At 33.2% G+C, this 21,020-nt stretch overlaps 1 protein-coding gene across 2 annotated transcripts in view; it reads right to left on the bottom strand.

The window, feature by feature from the left end:
- The window catches only part of LOC127850569 (plexin-A1-like), a 314,190-nt gene that overhangs the window by 262,129 nt on the left and 31,041 nt on the right, over positions 1–21,020 (bottom strand). The window contains exons 5-7 of one of the 2 annotated variants that reach the window (XM_052383697.1): positions 20,187–20,391; positions 19,648–19,826; positions 18,672–18,792 (exon numbers count right to left, since the gene is read on the bottom strand). The exons of the other annotated variant lie outside the window; for it this stretch is intronic. Coding sequence (XP_052239657.1) covers positions 18,784–18,792; positions 19,648–19,826; positions 20,187–20,391 — 393 coding nt within the window. The 3' untranslated portion in view covers positions 18,672–18,783. Of the gene's footprint in view, positions 1–18,671; positions 18,793–19,647; positions 19,827–20,186; positions 20,392–21,020 lie in introns of those variants that run through there. 2 annotated transcript variants of the gene reach the window in all.

The raw sequence follows: 21,020 nt of genomic DNA, 5'->3' as shown, positions 1-21,020 counted from the left end.
CAAATTAAAAATAATTAAATCAAACAAGAAACGCCTATCAGAGAGAAAATATAAATAAAATGGAACGTTATAAACCCAATGACCTATGCATGTAGATTACAACTGGGAAAGTCGGTCGTATGACGTCACAAAAATCCATAATGACATAATGACGTGAACAAATTCCAAGGGCAGTACTAAATAAAATATTAATGGGGCTGTGCTACTAATAAAACAAGTTTAGGTGATTTAATATTAAGAAGCAAATGAATAAAAATGGTAATTCCATTAAAGCGACATTATTGGAATCAAACAGTACATAGGTGTTTTGACAATTGAAGACAGAAATGATTTGATGTACGACCTGAGTCCAAATGTAGTTTACATGCAGATTTGTTCATACGACACAATGACACAATTTTATTCAACATTGAAAAATGCCTATAATGTAGTATTCAGTCTCGTTGTACGCATGTTAAGGATTTTCTACTCAAAATACATGTACGCCATGTAAAACCCGTGTTTTACATGTAATACGAGCGCGAAATGTTGCTGTATTTTGTTAAGTTCCACGCATGGAATGCATGCGTGTTGCAAAAGACCATGCGCTGTAACTAAATGAATTTTATAATGAATATTTTAAATCGAATTTAGTGCATAAAATGGAAAAGTATTGACCCATTGAAACTTACAAAAATACGTCAAATGACATTTAATACATTAGATGTATTTTTAAAGAACCAAAAAGCACCAGACTACGTTCTTCGCCAAGTACGTTATTGGACAAATATTTATGAGGCGAGGGGCTGGGTTGTAGAGGAATTACCCGATACTGTCTATAAATGAAAACTAATTTAAAATGAAAGGAAAATAAATGAAATGAAGCATTTAATTTAGTTCCATGCGAACAATATTCATTTTTTTATAGTTGTTTGTCTGATAATTTAAAACATTGCTCGTTGATACCAATACATACATGATAATAATTATGCTGTGCATTTGTTTTAGTCACACATTCAAAGAGACAAGTGCACTCATATAGAGAGCTCATAGTCCTATGATTTGGGTAGTCATCGCATCGCGGAAATTGGCTACTGCTTATTTTTCCTTAACACAAACTATAAAATGTGTTGTTTCTTTACTGAAAATCGTATGAAGTACTTCATGTAAATTGAAACTCAAGTTAAATAATGTAGTTCAGAAGATATTCAGTAAAGAAACTTTAAAAATGTCAAGCCATGGCACACCTTTTTATTGAACAGTTCATATATGCCTTCGTCATAAACTGTAAATGTAGTTCCAATATAAACATTATAATAAATAGGTATTTAGATGCAAACAAAATGGCTTAAGGAACGGAAATCATGAAATTCAACGAGTTGTCCAAGATATTATGACGTATAGACGTGCTAAACGATTACCAATTCGGAGGAAATGTCTCTCCGTTCTATCAACACCACGGTACATATTGAATTTCTTTCATTCAAGGACGCTGCTTATGAACGAAAATAATTTTTATGTTTTCTTACTTATTCAATTGATCGAACTCTGTCAAGCAAGATCGATCCCATACGACATTGTATTATATAACACCGCGATCAATAAACGGCTATACATGCGATACAAAATCTATAGTAAAATGAATATTTCTGTATTACGGTTCAACATTACATAAACATGATGATGTCACTTTTACAAAAACTAACTTATCAGTCAAACTTTACCTTGATATGTTAACTGTGCCTTTTGTTTGTTTAAAATTGTTCATAATATACCTGCACAATTATTGAAATATACCGATAGTGTTATGGCATCGTCAGCGAAAATCAGTTTTGTGTACGCTGACGTTTATGTCGGGAAATCGCGAGATAATAATCTTGTACGAAAATGCGCTGGATATTTCGTCTTTTTTATACAATTTATCGGCTCATAATTTATGACATGCTTTGAAAATGTCCACAATATAGCATGAATATGTCATTTAAACACTGGCACAATTGGTGGTTTGTAATCCTTTAATTTAATTCAAATTATTCCCCTTGAATGACACAGTTTCGTTTGAGCAGTTCACAGGTAGCGCAACCTGTCTCGCAGTGTTCATTTTCAATGCCTATTAAACGCTGTAAATCAAAATGACATCGTATACTGTTGGATGTCTTCAATCGAAGAAGGTTCGGAAATGATATTTCCACATGCTTAAAATAGGTAAGTGATAGATTTATGTGTAGTTTGGCTTTGTGATTAATTCTCGCGACTCGCAAGTTTGACCCGGAAGTAAACTGTACGATAGCAACTGAATTGTTTACATGAAATGGTGGTAGATTTAAATTTGACTTTAAAATATCATGTCTCAATTTATTAACACCAACACTACTCCATGTGAAATTTAACAAGACAAGGACACTTCGTTTTAAATTTTAAATGATTTATCGAATGTAAATTAACTTTCTTTTGAAACTTCTGACCCCGCTACTCAAGATTTGTTTGATGTGGTAGTTGATTATGAAAGTGAGCTTCAGTCAAACCATGATGAGTCTCATATTGATTTTGATGTAGAATTTGTCAAAACAAAACATCAGATACTGCGTTTATTGAAAAGTCTGAACTTGATGTGGCAGAATCTGCTAAACTTTAACAAATTTAAGGTTGACTTTTTAGAAATGTTTAAGCACAAATTTAATTAATAATTATTATTATAAAAAAAAGTGTTATGGAGATAAATAACCGATAATTTGATATTCTACAGGTTGGGAAGTTATTTTTCAAGACCCCGAGGAAGTGTGAGGTGTATGAAATCAGCTGTGAAGGATCTGGTATTTGAATTAATTTAATATCATTGCTATCCACAAACTGAATCAGTAGAAATGTAATCAACTACCAATTGATTATTTACTTTTTATTGTCGTGTGTGTGTGCGTGTTTGTGTGCATGTGTGGTCTGGAGGATATCATTCTCGTCTAATATCAATCTTTTATGATAAGACAATAACCATGCATTATCTGAATGTTTCAAACCACCTATTAATTAATTGGAAAAAAAAGAAATATTTGGGTATCTGTAGTAACTTATTTCGGTTTATTTATTAGTCTTCTGTTTCACAGGAAAGCAGGTGTTTTACCTTGCAGACGAAGGCCAGTCACATGGTAAAGGTGCAAATGCTGTGGTCAGCCAGGTTCACCACTACCTCAACACATACGGTCTTGGCGAACAGCATGCTCACTTTCAGTGTGACAACTGTTGCGGCCAAAATAAAAACAACATAGTCATCTGGTACCCTCTGTGGAGAATTCTTGTAGGTAATAACAAGCCCTCAGTTATTGTGTTTCTGATAGCTTTTTTATGTTGATGTTAATTTAGCTAAACCTGTTGTTAAATATATTTTTTTGCAGTAATGCAATTGCAAAATGGTTAAGCGTGTTGATATGAAGTGAAAATGTTTAAAAAAAAATTACTTTGGTATCAATCCCAATAGAAAAAATCTCTTAAAATAGAATACTGAAATGAGTCAAACCATTTTTAAGTCAGTCAATTACTACAAATTACATATTCTAAATTGTAGCCTGGACTTTAAAACAATTATTTTTAACATTTCAGGTTAACACAAAATCATCACACTAAGCTTCATGTTGATAAGACATACACAGTTTACACCAGATTGGCACTTTGGCATCTGGAAGTCAAAGTGGAGGTAAATTCCTTATCACAGTATTGTGTATGGGACCTGCATGATCCTTCTTGATAAACCTTGTTTGCATTTCCATAGGTCTATCCAGTTGTATAGTTCTGCCATGTAATAAAATATAAAAATAATAAAACAAAAATCAATTAAAAAATAGTGTGTAGGTACTTTATGTCTTGTAACAGGAAAATAAATATTTATTTTAGTAGTTTCAGCTGTGTTATTGGTATGAAATTCTTGATATGGCAAACAAAATCCCTTGCAAATTCATCCTTCAAACCTAGTAGTTTTCTATTACAACAAAAACAAAATAATAATTTGATAATAAGAAAACTATATTTTGCAATTGTTTCTTAATGAAATGGTAATCTTGATACAGAAACTTCAATGCAGAAATGTTGTCTGATGACGCTGCGTCTGTGGGGTTATCATCAAGGACGGGCCACAACATTCCCCAGCTTGTGGGGGACACTTCCAATCCTGTTGTTATCTAAGACACGAAGGATTACCTTTTGACATTGTTTCACCACATAAAGAATGTCACCAAATTTCATCAATTTCCATGTGTCAACGGATCATCACGGTGTTGTGGGATGCAGGGAATTTAGTGACTCACCAGTAGTCAGAATCACTCTCAGGAAGGTCTCGAAAGTGAATGTTTATGTGAGCTGTGACAACCTGCCATAAGAAATGTTTGCGAAAGGGCTTGATCTGGACCATCAGTGGTATTTATTTGAAAACATTCGTGAATTCTGTCGCACAGATGAACCAAAAACTTGACATGTCCACAACGCGCTACTGGTGAGCACCAAAAAACAGACTGTGCCCCCCCCCCCCCCGAAAACGAAGGTGCATTAAGATGCGCATCTTATCTTCTCTGACCATGCCACAACAATTACATACATCATGTATCAGTGTTTATTTTGGCCAAGGTATTGGGTGATATATTTTTTCCCCAAACAATGCAAAAAATCCTCTATTCCGAGGAAATTAAAACATGTATACGAGTGCTAAATGTGTCAGTTGATACAGATTTTGAAATGTTCAATACAAACATGTGTTGTTCTCATTTCACAAGCTTGTTTTCAAGTTTTTTATGTCACATATTTACAAAACAAAAATAATTTTTTTCCATGTAACCATGCAATTGTTTTCACCTTATGGACACAGACTGCCTCTCTGAAAAACTGAAAAAAAATCAGTGTGAATATTGTATTTATTTATGTTTTACAATGACAATCCTTTATTTTTGTTTGTTTGCTACATTGTTTCCATAGTAACAAAAACAAACAATTTTTATGTTTAAGTTATTGTTTATTTTGTCTATTTTTCTCTATCAGAAATAATGATAAAAAATGATGATTTCATTTACTGAAACATTTAGTATCCAAGTGTACTTTCAACCAACACTTTTCAATGCTGTTTTTTTTCCATTCTGTTGTGTTTGAGGTTACATTATACTTAAATGCACATGTAACTGAATAAAAAAGGAAATTGTTTATGGAACACACAAATTATTGATTGTTATTGTTTAACTAGTTACAAAACAGTTAAATTAATGTTGTGTTTGCCTTTAAACAAACACTTGATTGATAATACAATTCATAGATTTATAATAGGCGTTATTGTGTGCTCTGATGATTATTAACATGTAGATCGGTTACCATAGCAACACAAATGGTACATTTTAAATGTCCATAATGCTGTTGTCAGTTTATTGCACTATAATTATATATTTTACTAAAGGAAAGATCATTGTTTTAATAAAACAATGTTTTTGTTGTTTGAATGTTTTCGTTGTTTTTTTGTATTAAACTATAACTTTTAGTGACGGTAAAATGTAGGGTTGGTCACTTTGGTACGTCATAAAATTTGTTTTGAATGTGATAAATAAAAAATCTATATCATTTTTGTGAACTACAATGTTTAGAGAATCCAAAATTGCCAAAAAGTCAAAATGTGATTTTTTGAACACAAGACTGATTTTCCCAGCTTTGGTCACATATGTAGAATTACACGCATTAAATAAAAGACGTTGTTTGCTCGTTATTTTCAATTTCATTAAACGAATCAATCAGGTAAGTCTGTTTTGTTGAAATGCGAACGGTATTTAATGTATATGGGGCTTGTATTTCGTTCGACTTTTTCCGTCTTTTTTACGTCAGGCGATCTGTTTCAAACTCCCTGTGAATAGCCGTATTTACGATTTGCCTGATAAAGCATAAACTCGCGGAAAACTTGCGTCAGTGATGCTATTTCATATGCTCACACATGCAAAACGTGAGGCTGAGAGCCGTCGCGGTTGTCTGAAGAAAAGTGGTGGAAAGAAATTTTGCAGTATAAATACCGTGTAAAATTATTACGATGCTTTGGATATAAAATAGCCCTTGTATTTGTTTACTATACATGTACCTATATGAAACATTACAGAAAAAGTTTCATACGACCAGTTCTAAAGAATAATCAGTCGTATATTATTTGAGAAATCTAACATGTGCGCATAATAAATGTGTCTAATTATTATTAAAGTGATATTATGGGCATCTCATATTTAATAGGTGTCTATCGCAACCGTTGTTTATTTTTGGTGTTTTCGCTGCATATACACTTATATTTGTAAATGCAACATACTAAAACAATATCCCGGATGGAGAAAATTACTTCATTTTAATATCAACCGTATTTTCCTTTTGACAACTGACGATGTGAATCTAAATTACGTTTTAATGCAGATTCGTTCATACGATACAAAGACACTATTTTGTTTTACGGATCATTTCGGATTACAGGACTCAACAGTCATGTAAAATATCGAATATGATATATTATTTTTTTTAAACAACTGGAAGCAAGATGACTTGCAGATATTGGTCAGTAATCATATTTAAACTAACTTTTTTGACTTGTTAATTCTTTTCAGCTCAATTCAACAGTAAAACATGCCCATAATATCACTTTAAGTAGTCTTTTTCATATTAAATTACATAAATATTTCAACAAAATGATACAATCTACACACCACACTTTACGTGCGTTTAATATGTCTGAATATTCGTTCACTGACCAGAAAGGATTGCATTAAAAGGTAACACACTCCCACTACACTTAATACAAATAGTAATGTGCTTAGTACATGCACTGATATTGTATGTTGGAATATGATTTATGTTTCTATCAGTTCATATATATCAACACATGTTTCACAAACGGATGGTATTTTAAATAACAAAATTATATTATAATAAACACAAGAATATGCTAATGATATCAATGCGCGAAGCAATATTTTCTTTTAAAAATAGTATATTGAACCGGCGCTCCTTACATTCGAGATTATTATGAAGATTTCCCGCGGTGAGGATTGAACATAAACATTTGTATGTGTAGGCAAACATGGTATTAGTGTTCTGCTGTTTTAGGTTGTATCACTATAAAAATCGATACGACCTTTTTCGAAGTGTTATAAATAATAATCAAGATAGTTTATAATTGTATCATTTTATTAGATACCTCCACGTGCAGTTTGGGATAAATATTGAGTGCTTGTAGCATGCGCACATTGTACATTTCTCCTTATAACAATGAATTGTGCTGAGTGGTTTTACTTATTATTGATGGTTGTAATAAAAGTATAGTATAATATGCGAACGACTTTAAGATGGCTTACATCACACTAATGCTTGCATTATTCAAACACGTCTTGACTGTATATATGTTGATCATGTACCGGAACGACATTTGTTATAACTGCAACACTTACACACAAAAATGGGTAAATCAAGTACAATGTTTAAATAGACTGATTCCTTCAAATAAACCAAGATCAGCTTGAAAATATACAGTGCAGACACAATGTGCTAAGATAAATCGAGGTATTTCACTTTTTTAAGTAAAACAAAACTAGTTTCGGTTAATGTTAATGTTGTTAATGTGCATTGTGACCTACATTATTAAACATTAATACCTCAAACGCAAATCACGCTGCGCAATAGTTATATAAAAGAGTCTTTAAATAAATCTACATTCAAAACCCTTTTTAAGATTGCAGAGTTTGCAGTTGTATACACTGTGTTCTTGAAACCTGCTGTGGTGATATTCATCTAATAATATCGATGCAAAGGGCAACTGGTAAATGTGTTGAAAATATAGCATTTCTGCCAAAATCTCTAATTGCTTTTAAATGAAGATTGTGTCTGTAGAATTAACAACTTTGGTTTTAAGCAAATCTTTAGACTCTACTTCTTATGATATAACAAAATAAAAACAACTACTACGAACAATAAAAGCAATTCTTTTACAAATACTAATAGTAAGAATACTTATTACTATTATTATCATTATTATTTTAACAAATAGTATTATTTAATTATGAATTGTTATTAATATAAAAATGTTTTTTAATTATTATTATTTTTATAATTATTATTATAAGTAAAAGTAATTGAAGTACTAGTAGTAGTAGTATTTCAATATTATTATTATAAGTATTACTATTAGTAGTAGTAATAGTAGTAGTATAATTATAATTATATTAAATTTATATTTATGATGATTACTGGTATTATGCATGCTTATTCTTTTACTAATATATTTATAATACAAAAACTAATACTTACTGTTTTATACTTATACTCATACTGAAATAAATACTTAAATTAATACTAAAATTAATACTGTAATACTAATACTTTCTTATCAATATTATTATACTTATACTTCTATTTATTCAAATAATAATATTTAAAGTAATTAATACTGGGTATCGCAATATAATTCTTAAATGAACTACAATGTATGTCATTATTCTAATCATTCACTGACATTTCTCAGTCTCATGAGGGACACTTGTATGATAAGAGATTTTAGCTGTACCTATACGCCATGTATACGTTCCAATATGCCGATTGGAATACCACGTTGGGAGAGGATTCATTCAACTATGTATTATAAGAGAGTAATTCAGTCGATTCAGTAAAACATCCTTAGCTTTTTGAAAATTCGTAAAGACGAAAACGACTTGTACACTCATGTTATTATTTGGCATTACGCATTACGTACATTCATTTGTACTGTCCCTAAGCCTTCAAAACGAGTTAAATTCATCTTCAATTATAGGCTTACGACTTGGTGATGCAAAAAGAAAAAAAAACTATGTTATATGTTTGTTGTTAAATGAAATAAAAACTTGTTATAACTTTTAAATTACACTTTAGTGAAATTATAACTATTTACTACTAATAATGCTAGTAAAACACAGTTTCCCAGCCAATGACTAACATATATGCTATTTAGTAACGGTGTTGGTAAATTTAATGTAATTATCCCATCTTAATGTTTCCGAACAAATGTAGCCATACATTTTGCAAAACAAAGACGCTACGTTCTGCACATTGATTGTATATTTCCTGTACGTAATTAATGTCCGACTCGTTGTTTTTCCATTTTCATTCTAAGGTTCAGACACACGCGAGGTTATTTCAAATTGGTAAGCCAATATTGCTGCGATACTGCGATAATAAATTTCGTACAGCGTTATGGTTGCATTCTTAATTTGAAAAGTTTTTGACAAATTTCGAACTCGTTGGAAGTCCCACATAGTAATCTAAATACATTTGAATACGTCTATAACGATATACATCGTGTTATGGTTCTAGTAGCTTTTATGTTTGTTTGTCTATGCGAATTGTGTGTATAAACTTTAACCTAAAAGGGCAACATGGTCAACATATATCTTGCAACATGCATTTATCTTAAAGTAACCCAAACACCTATCCTTTAAATACGTGTATACCTAGGGAAACTACATAACATACTTAATTCAGTTTACACGGTTTACCTCAGTTTTAATTAGGGTTTGGGCAACATAATATAATAAAAACAATGTGTATATCATTTGAATAACGTATAATTGTATATTTCACAATGAGTGAAAACATTTCAAAACTGTTTTTGAATTAATTTCATTAGTTTACCAGAGCAAGTTTTTTTCCTGACACATTAAAAATAATTAATACTAATTTAAAAATGCGATAACACGTATAAATCAGCAATAAAGCTTTCATTCAATAAACACCAGAAACATTGACACATTTTCCCCATCACATGTATGTTCAACTTTGTTAACAACATGTAAAACGTATATGTAATAGAAGAACTCATGAAATAATATTTGAGAATAAACCAAAATCAGAAAATACATTTTTTCACCGACCTGCGCTGATTTATTTTGATTAAATCGGAATAAAGGTCATGCTCCTAAATTGATTGCAAGGAAGAAATATACTTGTAATTATTAATTTATTATCTTACTGAGTACATAGCGACTAATGATAAATAAATAAGGCTGCATGAAAGACCATACGACTTATGTATGCTCGTTTATAATCCATTAATGCTACGAATTACGCGATTCATTTGTCTGCTTTCTAAAAACACACACGGTAATATGGACATGATAACGGTATAATCAGGGATGTATGTTTAACTATAAACTAAATTTAATGAGCTTTGCATATGTTATTGCGAAAGAAGATCAGCGTTTTACGAGTTAGTTACTTATCATGAAAATGCAATCGGTTAAAATCGGAATTCAATTTGCTCGTACTTAACACGAGGCTATGACCAAATCATGTGTTTACTAATATCTTTATCATTCTTGTTTAGTTTTTACCCTTACAATAAACATGCAAAACTGATTATTAATTAATTGCTCATTAATGATTAATATATAGTGCAACGCATTCCCTTATATTACCGATACAAATCCTAGTTAATCAGAAAATTGACATGATGTTTACTAACTTAGCATATACCATACAGCTGCAAATAAAAGTGGTCTCGATGATTTCTAAATGCATCTGCTATCTACTTCTTATGAGTTGTTTTCCAATAAAACTCAGAGACACCTAATAAAATATGCATACAACTGGCAAAATAGCTGCAGCATTTAAACTGATCGCATTTAAATTGTATCAAATAACCTGGGGGATACAGCATACTATGTGTATTCTCGAATGTCTTGTTCGTAATGTACGTGTTTTGTCTTTGCGAACAATACATTTTTCAGACAAAGCAAGTGCATTGATAAAAATACAATTGAAGATACATAACTCAAGATTTCACTAATAATAGCATAACAATTAATACAAACATCAACACAAAATTGTGTATATGTTTTAACATTCAAATTAACCATTGAATCCTTCAATTTCGATATTGACTAGTTGATTATATTTAATACTACGATCAAAGCTACAAAGAGTACCCGACAAAAAATGTATGTTTACGACAAGAGTTAGTTACCGGAGGTCCTGTACTTCACGCACATTTATATTTACTAAGATTACGCAGCTAAGCACAAACACCAAAAATATATCTAGATATAAATATTAAGAATGCCACTCAATTTAGCAACTATATGAAACGTGTCATGCGGAGTATTTTGTTTGTGTGTAAAAAGCTCCTACAAGTCGATATTTGTATCTGCATATTTGTTGAAATGTATAGTTTAAATGATCTTTTCAAGAATATGAGATTGTCAGATCAAGAATACTATGAAAATTCGTTACTTTAAGGTTTATATATATTGAAATTAGTTATAGCCATTAATCAGCGAGATAGGCAGACTTCAGTTAAAACCGGTAGCCTTAAGATTATTGTTCAACTTCAAGTTTGGCTCCGAACGCATTAAATATGCGTGTTTCATTCTAATTGCTATATTTAAAGTGGTATTTGTAAATATGCATCTCTATCTGAAAACAGGTTCTCAATCAAAAGTAGCTGTTCATGACAATAACTCTTTTCTAAGTTCGTATAGTTCAAGCTATTGGCATTCAACACCTAAACGTTAACCGCGTAAACTATGCTTTGCATGTTATGGATCAGATGTCACGGACATTAATATTTCAAGAAAAATGCACCGATCTGGTGTGGACATACTTAGCTATGTAATTAGCAACTTGCTTTTATTTAGGCAGCGATTTATTGTTGGAAACAAAATACAAGGAAAGATAACAAATATATTGCTTACTTGTAAGCTTTAAAGCAAAACAGTTGAATATATTGGCAAGGATAAATATAATGTCATTTCCTTTTTATGTTTGATATACTAATGAACGACTTGAGATAAATATTTGACAACAAATGTTTACAATGTTCTAGGATCAAATATCACAATATGGTTAAAATAAATAGGTATTGTCGCTTGCTTGCATTCGGCGACTCTATTTCAGTTGTCATTTATGTACCGCTAATGGTTAAAGGGGCCTTTTCACAGATTTTGGCATTTTTTAACTTATTCATTAAATGCTTTATATCGATAAATGTAAACATTGGATCGTAAAAGCTCCAGTAAAAAATCAAGAATAAAATTAAAAAAAGGAAAAGAACATTGCCCGGACCAGGTTTCGAACCAGTGACCCCTGGAGTCCTGCCAGAGTCCTAAAGTAAAAACGCTTTAGCCTACTGAGCTATTCCGCCGAGTACATGTACTTGAAGTATTTTATACCTTATATAAGCAATCTTCGTAGTTTCACAGAATTCAACGACAAAAACAGAACTCTCCAAATTATTCAATCGTTTCGCGTTGCAACGCTTTATAATTTTTAGGTTATAAAATCGTCAAAAGATGCATATAATGGCTATATTAGACCATGGTAAATGTTCAGTATTACTGTTTCCTCACAAATATCATAACTAAAACGAAAATTTGCGAATCTGAAACAACTTTTTTCAATTTTGTCAATTTACCAAAGCGTGAAAAGATCCCTCTAAGTAAATATATTACAAAGCATATGCTTGAATAATATAGTTTAACAACGCAAGTTATACATGTTAAACTCTAATTTAAAAGATCTGATTTAAAGTTCTTTAACAATGGTTGTAACGCACATTATAAACCGTTGTATCACAGTATGGAATATTTTACTTCCTCGAAGTCATACTGTGTTTTTCATTATTGAAGCATGTCATGAAGAGGTTTCTCTTCTACATAACGCCATTGCTAGTGGCAGTGAAAGTTTAATACATTATAAGATCGCAATTTCTATCAGGAACAAAATATTTAAGCTGCAAATGCAAACTCATTTAGGTTTTGCTATCAATTGTTCATTGAAAGTTACTATCATTAGAATCAGCAACACGAATGTAGTGTAAGTGGTACGTGTTATTTAATACGTATTTATAAGACAACCACATCACTTGTTTGTAATGGCTGCTTAAATTATAATAGTTTTGAAAGACTTTTCTTGATATTTACTGCAACTTCTGGAAAAGCTGTATGAACCCTTGAAAAGGTAATATTCTTTCGGTTATTCAGTTGTATAAATGCATGTATGAAACGTTCATGTCCTCGCTAAAAATGTTGGAAAATACGATAATTTCTCACATCAATATTTATGCAAACTAAACATTTTAAACAAATTATCATAAACCGCAGTTAAAGAATTCGTTGCTTAAAAGCGAACAAAACATAGATATAACAAGAATGCTCATCAAGGTACATAAGGTACACATCAATTGAGCTAATAGCTCCATTGTAAGAACATTCATGTTCACATTGATTTGAACCTTCTTTAAATTTATATTCGAGAAAAAGTATTCGCTCTGTTCTACTGTCGGACTGAAAAGATCCTTCTTAATATAATGCTACATATATTAAAGCAATGTAATTACGAAATAGATGAAAGTTAACAGGCTTTACGTTGCGTTGATAGTAATTACTATCACTATAACTTCAATTTATACTTATACACGAAGGCATCATAGTATTGTTCCAAGTCGCTTTACAGCTGAACATTATATTATCTCTAAGACCCACATAATGTCAATCATAATTAAATTTAAATGGCACACATCAATTATACATCGAGTTAACAAACTGATTACTGCAGGAACATATTCGAGCGCTATTATTAAGAAGTAGCCATACGTTGATATAATAGATTCGTGAGAAGCAAATGCCTGCCCAGCAATTCAAATAATTTCAAATATGCCTATGCCGCTTATGCTGTCATGTTTTAAGCATCGTCGACACGTACATCTGCTTTAAAATAACATACATGGAAATGAAGCAAAAAGAGCAACACTAGTCACGTCATGGCAATCTGATGCAATAAAAAAAAATAATTTGGTTAAAATGATGTCGATAATGGCCATTGAAAATGCATTTAAACTAAGATAACACTTAAAAACGCTCACGGTCATTATCCCCATAGTATGCACATTTATCATTCTATAAACGAATTACAAGGTGCTTAAATGAACTTAGGTAGATCAGCATTTAACGTAATATATATGTTTTATGGTTAAAGGCTTCATTTTTTATAAATATGCAAACTTAATCTTTTCCGCACAAAAGCTTTAATCGATAGACATACGTTTCTTGTTGAAATGAAATGATTTGAACGTTACATATTTTCAAACGCTTCATGTGAGACCAAAGAAAAATACTAATTTTGTATAAAATTGTTATTATGCTCTGCATATACGATACATTACCGACATACACTTTGAAAACATAGTGCTAAACATAATGTACTCATCTAAGTATGCATGTAATAACTTTGATAGGCGCAATAGTTTGGAATGGAGAGTCTGCGTAGTCTGTAAACACGTATACTGAATACGCGCAACAAGCCCTTATGGTATAACTACACATATACGAGATGGATTTGAGATCATTATGAACTTTCCGTTGTATTAACATGTAAAACACATTTCGTTCGTAGAAGACAGTCGCTAGCTGCAGGACAATGAACAACGTTATCTTAATTGTATCAAAACACGTATCATATGCGGGAAGACAGATGACTTTATACACAATAATGTGATTATAATATACAGGACTTATACCAAAGTATATATAGGACATTTAAGGATGACGTTTAGGATTCCATTTTATAAAGAGCCTGGTTATATGCGAGTGGTGCTTTAAATATGGACACAATATTTAATTATTGTCAGTCGCTGATGTTTCGTTTTACTCTAAACGTACAACAGTCGACTCTATGATATTATAGGCATTATCTGCTTTCAAGGCAGAAAAAAATCAGTACACCTGCGTTATCCGCACACATTTATCAAAGATGACATGCACACTAAGTGTTAATTTATGGCATGCTTTATGTTGGTTAATACTTCTTCAAACTGCAGCAGAAACGCAAATCGACGCTAAAGAAAACATGAACAGTTCTTGCACAGGCATCGACTCCACAAAAATAACATTATAAAACCGCGTATAGGTATGAATAAAATAATGTCAGGTATGCGTAGACAGCTCAAGCATTCTATTTGATGATAACGTTAGTTCGGTGCGTTCCACAAACATTTACAAAGGACCGCTGTTGTGAGTCATCGTGTGGAACATTTGCCTTGTTATGCGCGTATCAAAATTTATAAATGCCCATAGTTAATATACACAACAAACAATGTCAGTCCATCATTTAATTTTAATATGATCCGTCTGCTACTTGTATGCAGCTTATATAAGCAAGCGGAGAACATATTATTCGCATGTTATGCTTCTGTCAAATTAAGTTTTTTATGCAAATGATTTAAATGTTTATAGTTATTAAAATAAGTATGTATTAAAATTGGATAAGGTTTATCATAAATGTTAACAAATAGTCGTTGGGCAAAACATAATTAACTTGCTCTGAGTTTATTCTACGCACTAATTCTAGGCAATAAGCGTTTTGTTTCCATGCGACTTTACTACCAACTTATACAAATAATATAGTAGTGTGTATAAATTATGATGCAGCACGAATGGGAAGAGATGCATGGCATTAATCACAGTTATGATAAGTGTTGGTTCAAAAACAACCGGTGGAGTCTATGTAATTACTGAAAACCGTCCTCTTGGTGATATATTGCTGTTTTAAATACATATAAATTTTGTTTAATATAGTGATACCCATACCTTAGAAAACACAATCCCTTATTGCCATATTGTGTTAAAATATACAAGTGATAGCATTTTGTTAGCAGCGATGTGCGCACAAAATTAAAACAAGGTCAGATATGTGAAACAGTCTGACAATGACATACCATTCCATTGCAACTGTTTATTGAATTCGCAATTGATATCATCGTATAACACACAAAACAGAAATTAGTAGGAATGCTTTGGTAGGCGGCAATGGCTTCTTTTTTCAAAACAACGTAAAGCGTTACAATGCATCCTGTTTACGTCTATAATCATTGGAACAGGCAATATAATACAGCAAAAATTGACACTCCAGGAAATGTTTCAGGGGAGAACTGTTTTTCGAAACTTATACTTCATGATTGAATCTGGAAGCACCTCCTTCAAACAGTCATTGGAAATCATAAATAATGCGGCACTTCAATCAAAGAATGCAATTTATATTGTGTGTTCATTATTAAAAATTCGTGAAGCGAGAAAAAAGCACTAAAGAGCGAGTATTAAAGAAGGTGTTTTTCTAAATCATACCATATACACGTTTTACGAGCTAAAAGTAAGTTTTTAAGCTATGAGTTGACGATATTTAGCAACTACGTAACATATATTGGTTTAACATTTTTTAAACTTCCTAATCAATAAAGTACGACAATAGTGTTGTTTTATGGTGCTATATAGGAAAATGTTCACAAACTTGTTGATTTCATATTTTTATGTAATAAAAAAAACAGTTGGATAATCAGCTACAAATAAGAATCGTTTTTGTAACTCGTCAAAAACCGATTCCGTTCCCCTATTTCACAGGAAGGATCGCATTTTTTCGCAGTGTACATCATTTTGTGATGGAACAAATCATGAAATTCTATCTATTGCATGTGTCAACATAAATAACAGCTTTTATGTTGACATTGACTACATGTATGTGATTAATATTTTCACAGTTTTCTGGCAGTGAATTTCCGCTTTAACGTGCAGACTAAAATACGGACGAACGGGTGGACTGAAGGATGGACGGAGGAAGAGTATTCCTAAAATCAATTATTCTCATTTTGAATGTACTTAGTTTATTTATCTTACTTCATTGTTTTTTCATTCATTTTTCTTTCGTCTTGGTTATATTGTATAGCATCTACATAGTACATTGATATTGCATTATATGAGTAACATTTGAGGAAAATGTCTCAATATGTATCGTGTTACATACCTGGAGCAATTTATTTGACGTCGAATTGATAGTTATTTAAAATAAATACGAGTTGTTGATCATAGAAATAGACACTGGGTTTGTATCAGGAGATATACTTATCACTGGGGGCTGACGAGATCAAAGCGTAGTCCGTTTCGCTACGACGTCGGGTATATGTTTTACTACGAAAACATTGTGTAAATACACTTCTTAATCAGGCGAGTTTCATCTTTTCTGGTGTTTATGGATTAGAGAACGGAACATCCAGTAATGGTAGGTACTTATTTTCAATAATAAACTAATAACAAATGCGCGTAGTTGCAACTTTTAAGTTTATTTTGAGCTAAAATCGAAATATTTCGATTTGAAGCAATGCATAAGGTGGTTATTCTGTTTAATTAGCCAATTACGGTAACTTAAATTAAATAAAACTACATGTTACTTTGATTCAGTGTACATTTCACATTTTAAAGTACAAAACAGGTTACGAACATATTTTTTAATCATTCAAATGCTTTGTTTCGAAGGAAATTACAAGTCGCTTTATGTATAGGTTTCGCGCAGAGTATGTATTGGTTGCGCAACGAAGTACAAATATAATGTATAGGTTGCTCAACGAAGATACTGTATCTATTTCAGGACATATCACATGCAGTTTGCAGTTACTGCAGACTGCTATTTTCCAGTACAAAAGATGCCGTGTTTCACTGTGCGCATTAACATCAAAACGAAAAAGTTGAACCCGGTGAAAGCCGACAGAGTCCCGGCAGAGCCCCGGCATACCGTCACTCCGCCGGCACTCACCGGGGCTATAACGGCATCAAACCACGGCAGAGCTGCTGCAACGCCACGGTTTAAACGTGGACAACCGGGGCTCCACCGGGAAAGTATTCAAATGTTTAATACATCCGTGATGAACCAGCAGTTACCGGGAAGGACCGGCAATGACCGGCTTTGCACTGGAAACAACCGGAACTTCACCAGAAACAACCGGGACGGCACCGTCAGAGCACCAGTTTACTTATGTAACGTAGCTATAAAGAGACTCTGCCGGCATTCACAGGGGCTCCACCGGGGCGTTGCTGTGGCTCTGCTGGGGTATGTTTGGGCCCCGGTGGAGCTAAGGTGCCGTCCCGGTTGTTCCCGGTACAGTCCCGGTTGTTCCCGGTGCCACGCCCATAGGTATTAAACATTTCAATACTTTCCCGATGGAGCCCCTGTTGTCCCCGGTCGTCCACGGTTCATCCCGGTGGAGCACCGGATCATCCCGGTAGGGCTCCGGTTCATCCCGGTAGATGCCTGATCACGCACTAGGGCTCCGCCGGCGTCATAGTGAGACTGGGCCTTAACCGCATTGTTACACGAGGTAAATTTACCAGCCGTCATGTACGCAGTAAACAATAACCTGTGACAGAAACCCACTGCCACACCTTTACAACAATATATTGGTTATGCAATTGCGGATTTGTGCTATTGGGGTCCTACTTTCCACACCTTACGGCTGTTACAGGTGTGGATTTTACAGCTGAAATCACGTAAACGAACATAAATTTCATCTCAAATAAGTTGACGATAACCGATTTTCAAGAAAATTGCTTTGATATTTACAATGTAAAAATCAAAATCTGTATGAGATAAATAATGATCGAAGTTGGGACATGGGATTTACTTTGACATAAGCAGCGTTTCGAGATAAGCGAGTTGGGGATAACGAGAATCGAATGTTATTTGATAAAGAGTACCGTATGCTGAAAACCTATCGTCGCTCTCTATCAAAATAAACGTATAAGGGATTGTCACGAGGAGAAGATGAGTCATTTTTATTTAGACCGACGACATTAGGTTCTCGACTCTCAACTGTCATCTTATATATGGATTTTCGATTTGAATCGTTTCCATTGGCCTTGTCGTGAATTTAATTATATCATAATAATGTGCATTACCATGTCGACTGTGCGCTTCGGATCATGTTGTGCCGTTGTTACTACCTCGTCCTCAAAGGAAACATCCAGCCACTCAATGACTCTGTATTAAAAAAAACTTTTCTTTATTTTGCCTTCGAGAGATAACCAATACGTCTTCTGTGAGAAACGCATACACGCTAAAGCGTTGTCGTAGCGAGGCATATACGTATACTGTCAGAGACATGATCATGCCTGATAAAAGTAATAATAATAGCCTTTTCTTCTGATAACTGGGTTATTTCTAAACACACCAGTGGCTTCACGATACATAGATCAATATGGAAATTGTAAAATTGTGTCAATTAAACACAGGTGTAAACCTTAATTGCCTTTTTAAGTGAAACTTGACTTCGGTTTGATAAATCAGCGGTATATTTCATGTTTAACCGCATAAACCAGACACATCTTGGATTATAAATTTGATGTAACAGACCAATAAAATGTCATTGTGCTTAAATTCATAGTTTTGTTATAAGATAAGCATAATCTTACATGTTTTAAACACAATTTTCGACTAATCCGTTCTCGATGTCATGTGTATTTAAACAATGTTTTCGTAGTAAATCATATACCCGACGTCGTAGCGAAACGGACTACGCTTTGACCTCGTCAACCCCAGTGATTTCAGTACTGTAATTTTTAAATGGAGTGGGGTTTAATAAGCATTTCCAAATGTCTCTCACTCTGGAAAAATGGGGCTTAATGCATGTGCGTGGAATGTTGCCACCAGATTAGCCTATACAGTCTGCATAGACTAATCCAAACCTACACTTTCTACCTGAACTGGATTTTTGTTAAGAAAATACCTCATTTAAACTCAAAATTCAATAAAAGTGAAAAACGTTATTGCCGATTAGCCTGTGCTTAGGCTAATATGGAACGACACTTTACACACCTGCATTATGGCCACACGTACCCCGAGTATCTGAGGTTTGGGACAGACAGCTGAGCGGTCGAGCCAGTCAGACGCAGGGCAGAGAGTCTGCAGGGAGCATATGGGGCATGCACCCACACACCAGCCACACTCGTATTCCGGGTCCATACTAAGGCACTGACCGCAGTTGGTTACCATGGTACCACACTTGTAGATGCGGACTAGAAATGGAATAAAAAGTTTAATACCACATTTTAGATAAGGTAACAGTATGTTTTGTTTTGTTACTTTTTTCAAGGCCATCATATCATAAAGAGAAGAGTAATATCCAGATGTAGAATTGAAATAACCTGTAATAAAAGTTGTTATTCCTAAAGGCTTGCATAATTAGCATTAAATTAATTTCATCTGATCATATCTAGGCCGTGAGACAAGGTTATTGCAGAATAATAACAATAACCCTTGATTGTAGTAAAACAAAAACAAATAAGCTGTCATTAAAATATTAAATGATGTTATACCCAGTCACATGTCTCTGTTTTATAAACTCGAAAAGGTATCAAACCTCAAGGCTACTTCACCTTTGATATTTTGTGGATTATCCAATGGAACGCTGTTCTTCCCACTCGTCATGGTGAACTGAGCGGTTACTATGGGCAACGTGACGTCAGAGAACTCAAACTGGAGAGCCTCACACTCTAGGTTGGAGGACGGGATTTTCCATGTGGAGTACTTCACTTCCCAGCTGTACGTGAACAGGCAGAGGACATTGTCCATCTGGTCTGGCTGCAAGAAAGCAGGTGAGATTGCACACCAAAATATGGCAAAGAATCTGAAATGAGACTCAAGAATGTTGCTCAAAGTGTGAAATGAGTCTGAACTTTGAAATGTGGATCAAAGTGTGAAATGAGACTGGAAAATGTGGTTCAAAGTGTGAAATGAGAGTGTAAAATGTGGCTGAAAGTGTGAAATGAGACTCCAAAAAGTGGCAATCTGTGAAATAAGGCTTTAAAATGTGGCACAAATTTGAAATGCAACTTTTGCATGAGGCACAAAGTAAGAAATGGGACTTTAAAATGTGGCACAAAGTGTGAAATGAGGTTTGAAAATGTGGCAAAAACAAGTGAAATGAGACTAACATGTGGCTTAAAGTGTGAAATGAGACTTTAAAATTTTGCTCTTTTTTAAAAGAAACTTTCAAATGAAGAACAAAGTTTCGACATATTTAAGACATTGTTCCATAAAACAAGGTATTGCACATAATCTTTGCTACATCTTTGTTTGTATTGAAATGTTTGCTCGTTTTTTTTATTGATTTAGTTATATGATGCCTGTCAGTACATCTACTAAAATTTCCTGTGAAGTATTAGCCAACATCAGCAATAAACCAGTAAAATGCATGATTAGTAGTCTTG

The sequence above is a fragment of the Dreissena polymorpha genome, chromosome 11 (assembly GCF_020536995.1).
Source record: "Dreissena polymorpha isolate Duluth1 chromosome 11, UMN_Dpol_1.0, whole genome shotgun sequence".
NCBI lineage: Eukaryota > Metazoa > Mollusca > Bivalvia > Myida > Dreissenidae > Dreissena > Dreissena polymorpha.
This window is presented reverse-complemented; position numbering and strand designations above follow the sequence as displayed.